The sequence below is a fragment of the Physcomitrium patens genome, chromosome 18, assembly GCF_059467195.1.
Source record: "Physcomitrium patens ecotype Gransden chromosome 18, ASM5946719v1, whole genome shotgun sequence".
NCBI classification, from domain to species: Eukaryota; Viridiplantae; Streptophyta; class Bryopsida; order Funariales; family Funariaceae; genus Physcomitrium; species Physcomitrium patens.
In genome coordinates, this window is record NC_143427.1 from 14,167,501 (window position 1) to 14,182,487 (window position 14,987).

General features: G+C 39.4%; 2 protein-coding genes across 5 annotated transcripts; one reads left to right on the forward strand and one right to left on the reverse strand.

Annotated features, from left to right (window-relative positions):
• Positions 1 to 4,147: 4,147 nt before the first annotated feature.
• Positions 4,148 to 9,844, reverse strand: LOC112295099 (uncharacterized). 3 transcript variants are annotated; one of them, XM_073540741.2, is made up of 7 exons: positions 9,208 to 9,844; positions 7,138 to 7,600; positions 6,850 to 6,956; positions 6,374 to 6,493; positions 5,345 to 6,241; positions 4,987 to 5,197; positions 4,148 to 4,737 (listed from the first exon to the last, which is right to left on the reverse strand). In XM_073540741.2, the coding sequence occupies exons 2-7, from the start codon at positions 7,445 to 7,447 to the stop codon at positions 4,526 to 4,528; spliced, it is 1,857 nt and encodes a 618-aa protein (XP_073396842.1). In that variant the 5' UTR covers positions 7,448 to 7,600; positions 9,208 to 9,844; the 3' UTR covers positions 4,148 to 4,525. The 3 variants fall into 3 exon arrangements, with proteins under 3 accessions (XP_073396842.1, XP_090100474.1, XP_024402052.1); XM_090244348.1 differs by having other exon boundaries at positions 7,138 to 7,642; XM_024546284.3 differs by having other exon boundaries at positions 7,138 to 7,831.
• Positions 9,845 to 10,020: 176 nt separating this feature from the next.
• LOC112295100 (uncharacterized) lies at positions 10,021 to 13,425 on the forward strand. Of its 2 annotated transcripts, XM_024546286.3 has the most exons (4): positions 10,021 to 10,153; positions 10,284 to 10,654; positions 11,071 to 11,230; positions 12,271 to 13,425. In XM_024546286.3, exons 3-4 carry the CDS (start codon positions 11,100 to 11,102, stop codon positions 12,818 to 12,820), a joined length of 681 nt encoding a protein of 226 aa, XP_024402054.1. In that variant the 5' UTR covers positions 10,021 to 10,153; positions 10,284 to 10,654; positions 11,071 to 11,099; the 3' UTR covers positions 12,821 to 13,425. The 2 variants fall into 2 exon arrangements, with proteins under 2 accessions (XP_024402054.1, XP_090100475.1); XM_090244349.1 differs by lacking the exons at positions 10,021 to 10,153; positions 10,284 to 10,654 and having other exon boundaries at positions 10,897 to 11,230.
• Positions 13,426 to 14,987: the final 1,562 nt, after the last annotated feature.

Here is a 14,987-nt window from a genome sequence, read left to right on the forward strand (position 1 = left end):
CCTTGCTCTGCAGATCGCTTGAAACAAAAAGACCACTAAGCACAGGAGTCGTGTGCCATAGTTTTTCCAGGAGGGAGTTTGCGAAAAAACAGTTTATGACAATATTCAGAAAAGTTGAATAGAGCGCAAAACTTATGGGCTTTTCGACCGCCCAGCTTGCGATCAGTACATGACAGAGAACGAGGGATTGCGTTCACACCTTGATGGGGACAGGGCTTGTCTGAGGCATGTCGACGCCCTGCCAACAAAGGGGCTCAAGGCCAACTTGTTACTTTCTCAACGCTCCCATGTGCTCAAAAAACATGACAAGGCTGAGAGATGAGAGGCAGAGTTTGTTGTTGATATTGTACTTCACCATTGGGCAAGGCCATGTCATTGTATGACTTGGCACCTTTTCATTGTTGGGTGCCCATGTTGTCATAAGTTGTATGATTGCTATTTGAATGTAATAATAATGATAGTAATGTGTGAACATAACAAAAATGACTCACATTTCTGTTTCCATCCACATTATATTCTGAATTCTAATATTTAGTGTGGATATATATAGGGAGTTGCTAAAGCAACAACCCACATGGATACACTCCCGCTCTTCCATCAACTCTTGCTCTCCAAGTGTTCTCTCTTGCCACTCTCCACTTGTGTCTATTCCAACTCTCCTTTGTTGCTCATTATTCGTGTGTTGTCCAATTCTCCTCCATCGCTCTCCACTTGTGTCTACTCCAACTCTTCTCTCCCGTTCTTTATTTGTGTCCAGTGCTACTCTCTGTTGTTGCTATCCACTTGTGTATACTCCAATTCTCCTCTGCCATTCTTTATTTGTGTCTAGTGCTACTTTCCATTGTTGCTCTGCACTTATGTATACATACTAAATTCTCACTCCTAATGCTTCCTCCACTCAAATGCAAGTCGCTTCATTTGTTGACCTTTTCTACACTATCCCAAAAAGAATTGTGGAGTGTAATCTTAAAAGAAATTACAAAGCATGCAACCACAACACCTTTTGGGGTGTGGCATTAGCAATTCTCTCTCTCTCTCTCTCTCTCTCTCTCTCTCTATATATATATATATATATGTATTACTTTTATATTATGTTGTTTTAATATTATTCTACATATCTCTATAAACATCATAAAGTTTAATTTATTTTTTTCTTCTGCTCATTTCTTTTTTATAAGTTTTCTATCAACATATTTGAGAGTTTTATGTATAAATAGTTATTCATAGCATATAATGTTTTTAAACACATTTTATTGAACAATATGTTCATTGTTATGGGTATTGTGGTAGATAAATCCGCTGTCAAAACTTCAAAAAATATAAATATAGAATTTCTCTACAATTAAATATTTTTCTTAGTACTAATTTTCATCTATCTAAAATAAATATCCTAAAAACATAATACCAAAATTAATCATACATGTATCAAGTACATTTGTAGTCCATATTACTAGCTAAATATAATTTTTTATGTATGTATTATAGTCATTTTTTGGAATTAAAATTTGTTAGGAAAATATTAAATATTAAATAAATAAGGTAAAAAATAAAAATAAAAGAAAAAATTTAATATTAATTCGTTATCTAGAACATGTTCCTCGTGATGGAGATTGAACTGGTCCTCCAGAGAGAAAACAAAATAAATAAATAAATAAACTGTTAGAACAATGTCCACAACATCCACAAACATGTTTCATTTGAGGCAATGTCTGAAACGATGCGTGCCGCCAACACTTCGGGGTGAAAGCGCAGTCTAGAGGAGGGCCGCGGGGGGTGGTGTTAATGGTGGGTTTGTTTATCACCACTAGACGTTCCCTCTGAGTGCATCTGAAATAGATATCCTCCACACCTGAAAGCGAGCTCAGCTCTTCTCTAGGAGACTGTACACACAAGTGTACACTTATCCAAGACAGTTGATCGGTACATGGAGGTTTATTCCATCCTCGCACGTTACTTCGACGCCTGCTCAAGTATTGGAAGATTGAACTGCGGCTGGTTGCGTTGTTCCTGATTCAAAGCTACCCACGTGAGTCCTTCTGGGAACTGTATCCCATTCCCCACGAACCAAAACCTGAGTTCTCATAGCTTCAAGTACGCTCTCTATCTCTCTCAGTGTCACCTGCACAGCAAGGGAAGGGGCTGCTGACGGTGCTGAAATACCATTAAGTATATTCGGACGGTGTTTGGCACAAAACTGACAACGCCGAGAGCGGTCCTCAAGGATGTTATCAAATCATGCTCTCAAGAGTCTCCGAATCATGGGTAAGTGCACGGAGTGCCACAATGAGGTCCATGGAGTGCAGGTCGCTTCACAATAACTCAGACATTTCTACAGGGTTTTACAATTATTTTAAATATGTGGTTTTATATATATATATATATATATATATATATATAACTAAGTCCTTTATATGTTGTTTAGTACAAAATTAATTACGATCATCTATCCAAACATAATAAAAAAATAATTGGACTGGTATCTTTTTTTAATTAATTATTTTAAACAATAATTTTACATTTATTTGACTATTTATTTATTCGAATAAGAATGAGTAAGTGTGCCAAAAACATCTAAATTTTGAACCCATGCCAGTGAGTATTTTATATTTTTACTTAATATATATATATATATATATATATATATATATATATATGTTATCAAGATTAAGATTTTTTTAGAAGGATCAGAGAACTTTATTTCTCTTAACCATTTGAAATCAAAGAAAAAGAAATATATATATATATATATATATATATAATCTATTACATGCCCATCTAATTAAGAATGGCATTCTGGTTATTAAAATATGTCTTTACTTTCAAGTAACTCTATTAGAGCTATATAATTTTTTGACATTGATGTAAGATCTTTCTTGTCACATGAATAATGCAAACTCTTCTCATAAAATTCAATATTCCAAAATAAGTTACGGATTCTTTAATATAATAATTTTATTTTTAATTCAAGATATAAATTTCTAAATTCTTTATACTATTTTGTGTTAACTTCCATCTTATACCTTATGTAAGTTTATTCCATTATTGTGTTCCTATTCAAGCCATTCTATTTCATCGGAGTTTTAAATCATAATTTATTCCACGTGAAAGCTCTTGTTTGGATTATTTGATTTCCTACCTTAGCTTTTTACCTCAAATATTTTCTTCTGTTTTATTTAGCTCAAGCATGGAAATTAGACAATATCTAATTTTCTTTCCAACTATAACATACTCGTGTTAATGTGTGTGTATATATATATATATATATATATATATACACGATTTATCCAAAAACCACAATTTTTCATTAAATGTTTTTTTTTTTTTTTTTTTTTTTTTTTTGTGACTTGATATTCAATACAACTGAGTTTTGATATAATTTTTTTTTTTAAACCTAGAATTTATTTTTACTATTGTATATAGCACTTCAAAGTTAGAAACCATGATGGATGTACAACCTTTCAAAATCATAGAATTTTAAAAAAATATATCATGTTAATGTTTTAGTTATGAAGCTCTTCAATATTCCAAATAATAAAACCAAATGTATTTTTCTTTTGGTTCAAACAATTATCTATTAAGTGAATTAATTCAAGTTCTTTCACCACATTAGTTATACAAAGCTTCAAAAGTAAATTTTATAATTCTTCTGTTTAAAAGGTGTAAATATATTTTTTTCCAGTGCTATTTTTTCGAATCTATTATTACATAATATATGTAGCCGTAGCTTATTACACCTTTAAAACCTTAGTAATGGTCACTTACCCAATTTGAACAAATCAATATATCTATAAATAATTAACCAATGATATTTAAAAATGAAAACAATTTATAAACTGATAAAGTTTAAAAAGTGCATTCAACACTAATATATACTTACTGATTATAAACTTTACACTAAATTCTTCAAGTGATGCATTCCAAAATACAACATGTAAATTCTAAACATCGTCTCCATAGTTATCATTTATTCAAGTAAAAGGATCAGTAGTCTTGGTATGAACACCATTTTCCATTAAAAATTCTAGTACCACATATTTGAGACTAGAATTTTAATGCAACCAATTTGATCACCCCACAGAATTAATCTCGACAGAATTTAACGGAAAGGTGTGTACATTTAAGCGTGCAGCTTTAGAGTAAATTCCAATGAGATCTAAATTACCAGAATATATTTGCAAACCTGTGCTTTGAGGTACAGCAGTGGTAGGAGAAAAACAAGCGACCAATGAAGAAGGCGAATGTTCCCCTCGAAAGATACTGGGATTCATGTCGCAACTTTCCAAATAATTGAGATGCTTGGTGAGACCCAATCTGAGAAAACTTTAGTGGAGGCTACACCAAGAGGTCAAGTCCATGACTGTACACTTGAACTAATCCGTGCAAAAACAGTATCTTCCGTCATGGAGTAATCTGAAGGTAAAAAAAGGAAACCATCATCATGCTCACGACCTCTTCAAACTATGCAACAAAATCATGTTCACCCTCCCTGAGCTAAGTTATGTACTATCAATCTACAACGGCTTTCCTATACCACCTTCAATGGAACTGGAACAGCACGGGGTTGTTGCTTCACAATGGATGTCCGAACTTCGTTTACGATCCGAGGTGTCTCAGGTTTCAGATGTGCGGCTACTTTTACTGCATCAGGATTGCAAAGAAGGTCAATCCATGAATCGTTAACCCAATCTCTTGATGTGCGTAAGTCTTCTATTTTAAAGGAACATGTATCTCCTTCTCCTGTGGCAACAAAAGAATCTAGTTAATTCTTTCACAAATGATGCAAAGCATGCCAGAGCTACAAGTAGTGAGCATAGGACCTGAGATGCACCAACACACAACCCTCACGACCAGACACCGTCACATCTACGGCACAAATAAGGGAAGGCAGCAAGGAAGAAAAGAGCGAGTGGGATACGTGACATGGTACCAGATCCAAGGGATACTCTATGTACAATACCAAAGAAGAAAGCATAATCAATTGGATACCTGGGAAATACACTTGAATATCCCCAGAGGATTCTTTGTTGATGATAATTCCTTCCCACCATCCATCATTCCACCATGCATCAACAGCTTGCCCGATATTACACTCTCCGGCAGAAACATTGAATGAGGCAAAAGGCCGAACGGTAGTTCTGCCTGCCACACGCATCCCTGACTTATCAGGCCCTGCCAATCGCCAAGCAGACACCCATTCCTGCAAACACCAAAGTGAATATTGAAAAAAAGAGTAAGCCAACAAAAATTAAGAAATTGTAATTTTGGCTTTTGTAATCAAAAGTCATTCTCTTGCCTGCTCGTGCAAAACGAAACTCCGAATAAAAAAAAGTAGTAGTGAATTTACCTCAAGATTTCCTTCACCGTCTTCATTCTGCAGCTTATCATATCGAACTTTCAAACGTTTAGACACTCTTCTAGTAATTGTCGCTTTAAACCAGCAACCTCGTAATCCACTGTCCTGAGAGAGTATTTCAACTTCATCACCAACCTTGAAATCAAGACGATGCTCAAGAGAATTCATACCCCCGTCCATTTTGTCAACTCTACCTGTGGGAGGGGGCCTTGCATCGCTGGTTGAAGTGTGTCCTGGATCACCCGCGACAACGGCTCCGTTACCAGCAGCGTACGCTTTATCAACTGAGGAAGTTACCCAAGAAGAAACATTTCCAGAATCCCCACCCCGCATGCGTGAGCTGAACCCTACTCTACGTCTAGTGGATCTTGCAGTCCGTGGTCCACGTCTTATCACATTTCCTGGTTCAGCTTCCTCCTCCTCCTCCATTTCAAGTTCTTCACTTCCTGGCTCAGGATGTGGAAGGGACCAAGTAAATCCAGAAGAAGCTCTTACTCCAATATGTGATAAAACTTCTTGTTGCCAGTACCCCTTCACTTCCATTATATTAAAAGGCTTGATTCCCTCGTTGCTATCAAACTGGCGGGAACAGACATGCATTTGCACAGCAGCATCTATGTGCAGCACTTTGCTGCATGACTCGAAGTGTTCTGGGTTCAAAATTGTAGCAACACCGTCCACGCATTCAACGCTCAGAACCTGGGGAAAAGACGTGTAAAACACTTCTCGTGCATGTGGAGCAGGAGGAGGGATTTTGCAAGCTAACTCGTTTGTTTTGTGAAACCACCGCACTCGCAACTTTTTTTTCATTTTTCTATCTTCATACATGTCTTCAACGTAAGCAATATGGCGCTCCTCTTCGGTCAACACATAAACAAAAGCGTGCACCTACAAACAAGAAATCACATTTAATTACAGGCCAATGATTACTTTAGAACTCATACCCAAACCCAATGCAATAATTTATATTCAAGATCGAACTGCGATGTACTTCACTAAAAGACAAACGATTTAGTATACCGAAATAGTGATGCCATTGCGAGTAAAAGATTGAAAATGCCGCAGCCGCTTGCGCCAGATGCTGGGACCCCAAACAAAATCTCCTTTCTCGACATTCACTTGACGTCTCACATTACGTTCCTGAAGCACATCCACCAAAAGTCGTGTGAACACACAGCCCCGTACACCAACACAGTGTCCACAAGCCTAGAATACATATATAAATAAAATGAACGAAACAGAGCAACCACGCATATTTCGAGGAAATTAGAGAGCGTTGACGATTTACTAAGAAAATAAAATAAAATAATAATTAAATAAATAAAAACCTGACCAAGAAAAAGCGACAATGCAAAACACATAAATGAGAGATTTGACCCTCTTGAAGTAAATCACATGCACGATTTGAGAACACAAGCTAAAAGAACCAATTTACTAGAGAAGCACCAAAAAGAATGCTGATGTAGAAGTAAACAGGAACAAATGGATTTACATACAAGGAAACCACGACGTTTTTCTTCCTGGCCACTTTCCAGAGCTTCATCAGTCTCCTCCATCACGGCATCGACCTCTGACGATGCTCCCGGTTCCGTGCTTGGAGACCCTACATTCATTAACGCAAGTACTGAGGAAAAGAAAATCTTTCAACATCCTGGAAACTTAACAGAATAAGGTGGCAAACGTATACAAATTCCATACCCTTGGGTGCCACAGCCTTAGTAGAAAATCAGCTCAAGGACAACTTGCAACGAACCTCGTGGTTAGAGAAAACAGAAAAAAGATACCTGAGCTAAGGTACTGTTCGGAAGAAGTTGAGCGAGTTTTTGTCAGCAACGTCTGCAACCATTCCACAACTTCACGGCGAGCTCTCCACTTGAAAGCGGAGGTTGCTGTTTTGTCCAATCCAGCAAGTGGAAGGAAGTCGTCGCAGACAACATATACCATGTGTCGAAGGCTTCTCTCTGTTCCTATCACAGCCAAAGAATTTTGACCATGGCGATCCTTCAGGTAGTAGTGGACCACACGACTCCCTCTGTCGTGTGAAATAAATTGTTCTTCCCAGTCCACAAAGTATCTCAGACCTTGCGAAGCCATGGAAAGAGTTGCACCGAAGCAGGAGATGTGCTAACTGCATGTGCCTTCGTCTTCCTGAGGGTAGAGTGCGAGCAGATATCGCGCAAAAGCAGTTGTTGGTAGCTCCAACAGAGATTAGAAGATTTGCCACTTCCACGACTTCAACTCTACCACCTGAACAAGCGGCGGTATCGATTTGATGTTCTACTTCAAAATCTAAACAGAAATTATCGTCAATTCCTTGATAACCATCATGCTAAAATTGTGGGAACTAATCTGTTCCACAAACAAACATTAAAATGCGGCGGAATGTTTTCTTCTCACGTTCTACTTGACTCTAAAATCCAGTAGCCCCTCCAAAGTAATCAAAAGATGCTTATTTCTTTCCTACCAAGAGGTACTCTCCTGCATTGAAGATACAACAATTGACAGTTTCCAATCAATAACAAGAAATGAAAATAAATAAATAAATAAAATAAACAACCTGGTTAGCTTCAGAAACCGCATAGGATTAATTAACCCGTCCACGGTAAGATCCTCCAACACACTAAAAAGATGCAGTAACTCATCAAGGACAGAGGAGAGAGACAGGTAAACGAATCATCCCAAGAAACACGATGAGCTGAATTATAGAAGATAGAGAGAATGAACAAATGATGCAACAGTTCACGAAACCTGTAAGGTGGACAGTGCACTAATCAAAGAACCTATTGAATTAAATGCTGATCGCAGATATGAACACAAAGGCATCAACGACATGCGTAATCAAATTTCTTAAAAACACATATACAAGACAAGGAAGTATCTGACAACCTAGTTTCGTTCAACAGAAAAATCTACACTTATTGAAGAAGTATCTCACTATATCATCAATGTTTCATATTGATTTCAAACGACAATCCAAGGCGAAGAAGAAAAAAAGTACGCGATTTCGAGTGTACATTTGAAATGGGCGCTTATTAAGAACATGTTAGAACATGCACACACTGGAGTCCGAGCCCGCGACCACTTTGCCATGTTAATCATTAGAAATTTGGACAAGTCAGGCAAGTACGTTACCAATGAAAAGAATAACATAGAGTAGTTTAAAACCGGCTAAAATATCAATTACAACATTACCAAAAAATTCAAAAGACACCCTAGCACGCTTTGACTAGCTTATAAAACACTGCACCATCAACAAAACCGTGCACATAATTAGGTTGAAATTGCTGAAGTGTTCACTTCGTTCATTTCCAAGACAAACTCAGCTAGTGAGAGAAACGCAGAGATGGAACGAAAAACACGCACGTCCAACTCAATGGGACGCAACGAAAATTTTCCAAAGATACAACGAAGATCAGCAAAACTTACCTGTATCTACGTCGGAAAAATTAACTAAAATAGAATAACGGTCAAAAAAATCACAAAGTACACACAGGCACGCACTACAAGAGTTCTCACGACAAATAGGGCAAACTTCTACTTACAACGTGACCGTAGAAAGAAAAAACCTCATAACTCACGTGTGCTCAAACAAATCAGACGCATAGAAATATTCAACGCTTTCCTGAACAACATATGAACTAATAAATACGAAAAGGATCATTGCACACGACCTGACAACATGAATTCATGAGATTAAACGATTAGAACTCTTCCTACAACTCTGACGTACCTTGCATGGAGAATTCGTCGGCAACACAAAATCAATCAACTAGATTCCAGGAACTGGAATGAAATCTGCAAAACAGTCCGAGTTCCCTTGCACTATCATATTACTACAGGATTGATGAAATTACCTGAAAACAGCCCCAAGGAGCCCGGAGCTAAGCGCGGGCAGGCCAGCGAGCCCCAATGCAAATTCAGAAAAACACAACGCCTCGACGAAGTACATACTGCCCATCTCCCTCTCCGGGGCAACCATGGCGCAGCGTCTCCTGCCTCCCCTCCCACACCAACGCCTCTCCTCGCACCCTCAAAAGCCGCCACTGCGGAGCGCACTACGCTGCATCGAACACATCATGTATCACATAAAACAATCTCCTCGCCACAACACCCGCGTCGCACGCTCCCCTGCCTCTACATCTGCCAACATCGCCCTGAATCCGCCTCACGCACCTCACTCTCATTTGCAATATTCCGTTCGCAATGACTTCCTCCTTTCTCAAAACCCTAGCGCCACATTATTCAAACATTCATACCACTCCACTTGCCTCACCCGCTCGCCCGCACCGACCATCCGCTAAGGCACTCTGCGGGTAACGGAACAGCTTCAACCTGCCTCCGCCTCTGCGATCCTTTGCGGTTGCTATCTAACCCTCTGTCTGCATCCCCTGTTCCAACCCTAACCTCAACCGCCAACCACCAACCGCCAACCGCGTTCTAAATCACCTCTCTTCCCAGCCTCCCACCCCTCTGGCTTCCTTGCCCCCACACTTCTATATACCTTCACCTCATCCGCTCATAGCACACGCACCCTAGTGCCCTCATCAGCTCTCGCCAAACGTTTGTGCCTCAAATCCATCGCCAATCCGCTATCACAAACAACGACCTCCTCTCCATCTCTCTGTCTCTCTCTCTCTCTCTCGCTCGCTCTCTCTCTCGCCCTCCTTCCCTCCCTCCCTCCCTCCCTCCCTCCCACCTCACTACACCATTCCTCGCCAGAGAGAGCTCAAACGAGTGCTGTCAACGAGGAGGATCCAAATGGTACTATCCAACTGAGTCAAGTCCGGCGACGTGCGCGTGGTGAGCTCCTGAACGACTAACCCTGAGCTCTTTCTTGCTAGTGATTGAATGTGATGAGGCAAGCGCAGTCGCGCAAACGCTCTGGCAACTCCTCCCCCTTCCAACATTCTATTCGGCTGCTTCTGCCCAGCTTCGTGTTGGAACGGAGCGGGGAACCCCGCATCTCCACGCGGAGTTGGATGTGGAAGAGGAGGAAGGGATTGGACGGTTGGATTCGGAATCGGATGGAGCAGATGGAATCGGGACGATCAGCTTGATATAGCAGGCATGGTTTCGCGCGAGGTTGAGACATAACGAACGCGGAAGGAGGCCAACGAGATGCTTCCAGGGGGTTGGGGATTTCGAGTTTGGCTTGTCGCCCACGCCCGGCGCCGCTCACAATGGGAATCTCGGCGTCGTGGGTCGATGTGCCTGATTCTGCCATTCCGAAGAAAATCTTCACTCAGTCCACCTTTACGGAGCCTGTTCATCAACCCAAGATATTGGTTCCAGAATAAACAAGTGAGTCCTTCACACACGTTTCTTTGATCCTTGAGCAGCGGTAAGAAAGGTCCTCAACGTGGTAATTAATTTTCATCTCCTTCAATTATTTTACACCAAACGGGTAAAACAAATACTTGGTGGGGTAAGTTAAGTTTTACCCGACCCGACCCGACCCGTCCCACTCCGTCCCAACCCGTCCCACTACTTCTACGATAGTGTTGGTTCCAGGAAGGTTCATCCGAAAAGGGGCCCTTTTTCTTCCATTGTAGATCGTCGTGCGTTGCGGACACTCTCAACGACTTTCGAGCAGTTCGACTCGTGGATCGCGGAGTTTGCTCGTTCATGCTGTTGTCCCAGGATTGTTAGCATTCAGCAGTTCGATTGGCGGGGATGTCGGTTGCAATTTGAGATTTAGGCCAAGGTGTGTGTTGCAGGAAGAAGAATTGGAAGGGGAGTCGTAGCCATGGTGCTGTGGGAGCTCACGCTGGCCACAGCTTACGTGTTAGGATTGCCTCGAACTTACATGCTTGCGTTGCGGTTGCAGCGACGCTTGATCGCTCCCAAGCATCCGAAGCTGCGCGACTTTGTTTACAGGTATGGGATGCGGTGATTTGGTTAACCTGTTTCCTATTTGTGGCCCGATCGGAGTTTGTTTCTACGAGGGCTGCGAATCTCGGTGCCCTTTTTTGAAGTTGTTGAGTCGCGTGGACGCAGTTGGAGCCGTATTGTTGGATTTTAAAGAAACGACGGTCTGGTTGTAAGCACGCATGATCACGGTCGTTGGAGTGGAAAAGCAGACTTCTTTTGGCTAGTTTGTGAGTCGTTCTTTAGGACTGTAGCATTGATTTTCTGGGATTCTCGTAATTCATCCCCTGGATAATAGCTCTGGTAATGACCCTAATCGTCAGTGACTGGGAGTTGCCATGGAGAGGGGCACATGCTGCATTTTTTTATTTTTTTTTATTTTTCCTTACTCCCGGATTGTAATTTGTTTGTTTGTTGCCTTTAGAAGTCTAATATGAAGGAGAGGATTGCGAATGATTCTGAGACTTCACACGGTTTCACTTTTGACTAGCTGATGTCGAGGCATGTGGAGAAAGATTAGAAACTAATTACCCAATCTTCGAATGTCATACGATAATTTCGTTGCTTGGAATTATTGATTGCACAAGTTGTACAGGAAATAAGCTGTAAGGGTACTGTTTGAACCGATTGTTGTCTTTCCGAACATAATGAATCATGATAGATGGACTCTTTCATCATTCTGTAATTGACGTGTAACTGATGATGTATTTAGTTCTCTTTCCAGCATAAAATCCAGTGGGTACACTTCAAATTATTGCTAGGTATTACCTCACGGATGGGATAATGAAGTGTCACGAAACCTATTGAGTAGTGTTCTAAAATATGGTTCTTACGTTGCTGCCGTGTCGTTCATCTATTATTGTTAAGATCCCTCCTGTCTAGTCTGTCATCTCTTGGTTTTTCTAGCTCGCAGGTAAGGTCGAAGTGTCCAATGTAACGGTCCTTCATTTGCTGTGTGATGTGATTGCTGGAATTCCTACTGGAAGTAACAAATAGCTAGAATCATGCAAAATGCACTGAGAAGCATTTTGGTTGGCTTTTCTTTGCAGACGCACTAGGGCCGTATTTTCAGTAGCTGTCAATGTGCATAAGGAAGTTCAAAGACGAGACATATCCGTGGGACGAAACATCGGTAATCGTATCTTGAGATTTCTTGATCGTATGCGTCCACAGGCTCAAATTCGGGGCTCAGAGGCCAAGATTGAAGGATTTTCTGCTCCGAAGAAAATATTCCGAACCAACAGGGAAAAGTTGGATGCAAACCAGGCAAATCTAGCCGATAAAACCGATCTGCGAAAACCTGCTTTCAAAGCCTACTTGAGTGGGCAATTTGGTGGTTCCCTCAGAAACCGGTTCAGTAATAGGTTCGGCAGGTTTTCTCCCAAAACTAGGCCTTATTCAATGCCAATGATTGCCATGGGGTTATGGTGGCAGCCGGTTCGGCAGAATATGACGGCTTCTCTGTCAAGAGAGGCTCCAGCATATCAAATGTGGAGATCAGATTTTGCAAGGTTGCCCAGAGTACCCCTGACTCTAAGCGGGTTTGCAAGAGGTGTGATGCGGGAGGATATCGCTGCTTTGATCCGGAGAGAACTGTAGGCATGGAGGATGAGGGCTTTGTCTAGGATATCACATCCTCTTGTTTCAAGACTCGCTGCATTTGCTGGCAGAAGTTTGGGCAGATTGAAAAGGCTTACAGTCGAACCCCACAACACCACTCAGGTTCAAGATGACTTGAGTTTGAGAAGCGAATCTTGAGTTCGTGCTCATATGCCATTTCTTGCAAGCAGGGATTCTAGCCTCACAACGACAGATTGATATGAGGACTGTGTGGTGTTGGTACAGTGTATGGAGGAGTACTAGGTTTATGAGACGCAAAAGTCGGTTGGGGATAGAAGAGCATGTAACCCATGAATTGCATGCTGCGATGGTGAATTTTGGGAGATTACGCTTAGTAACTGTCGTTGGATGCATAACTACAATCTCCCTTTGGACTGCTGGAAGAAAACAGATATTGATTATACAGCACCAATATAGATAGCATACATTTCCATTTAAATTCGCTCCATCAGAAACATGCGTTGAATCGACACCGGAGGAACATTTCATTGAGAGTTGGCCGTAAACTTTTCTGCGCTTTTCTACAGTGGCTCTTGCTAGCTCATTTTTTTTTTCTTTCAATGAGATGCGAATGTTGAGCAGTATCATCCATAGCAAAGTAATGGTTTTTTCCGAAGCTGGTGATGGTGCTGTACCCTGGATGGTTCTGGAAAGAGCGTTGTGGTGCCTATTGCGGAAAGAGTCGTGCTGTAAGTTAGGAGTATTACACTCACTACCATTTCATCAACGTTGTCAAAATGGAGCCATCGCATTAACACCGTGTACAGCGTGATTTACCAGAGCAGTAGTTGTTGCCTCATCTTGTTCTTGCAAGTTGCAGGGCATTACCAACGTAGGATACTTCTCAACTGATGCAATCAAATCTGTTGTACCCACCGTCTCGACGTCAAAATCTCCTTCTGACCTTTTTCTGATGGTCACATGGATATTTGTCATGTTGACTGCGGGAAGAGAGGTCAAGTGCCATTACTCCATTACTCTCACTCTTTCTCCCAACATTCCTAAACTCTTCACCTCTATACTCCGGAGAATCACCAAGTGTTCACCTCAGCCTTTCAGAGAGGAAAGTACGTTGGAATTCAAGGAAAACTTGATTAAGTTGGAATTCCAAATGGATAGGTTTTACTGCACAGTATTTGTCAAAGCCAAGATATATATTTTTTTTGTAAACCTTTAATTGTAAATAACTTTTTTCAATCTTCAAAGAAAGACCAATTAAACATTGTCTACATTTAATAATTCACATATTAAAAAAACGTTGAAGTGTTCTTTGCAATGTTATCACTTATAAGTGGCATATATACATCAATAAGTTCTTATTTGTTCCATTTCTATAAGTAGCAAAATCTAGGATTCTATCTAAAAATTTAACTCATTGAGATTTTAATAAGTGAGGTGTTGGTTTTAATATTTTTATAATTACATCAATCTTACTTTTATTATAGCATCATATAATTTATTATTTATTTATTATAGACTTTAATCATTATTCTATTTTTTCAACTTTATTATTTCTTGTTTAAATAATCTTATTGAAGAAGTAATTGACATTCACTACTATTACATACAATTGATGCTTTCATTAACTTTGTTTTGGTTTTTTATGTCTTTTTTATCCACTTTTATTGAATCATAAAGTGTATGTGTGTGTATATATATATATATATATATATATATATATATATACAAACTATGTAATATGATTTGATTAAATCCATTAAAGTATTTAATAACAACTTATTAGTCATTAAAATGTACAACTTCTAGAACTAATTGATACCATACTGCTTATCTTCTAATTTGAATTATATTTATCACAAATTTTAGGTTAATTCACCTTAATCTAACCATGATTCAAAATAATTAGATTGAAATTTATTATTTTACTTGATTAAAATGGTTGCAATCTATATTTATTAGATATTAGATTGAATTGCCAAAAAAAAAATTAAAGATTTATTCAATATTATAAAGAATTTTATACTTTCATAAAGTTATAACTTTCATACATAATTTTATACATAAAGTTAAAACTTTCATATATTTCGTGTCATTTATTTTATAAGTTTGTATCAAACTTTTGTACTTATTTAAAAGACTATTAAATGAATTTATTAAATTTTAATATACTTTATTTTTTAAATCT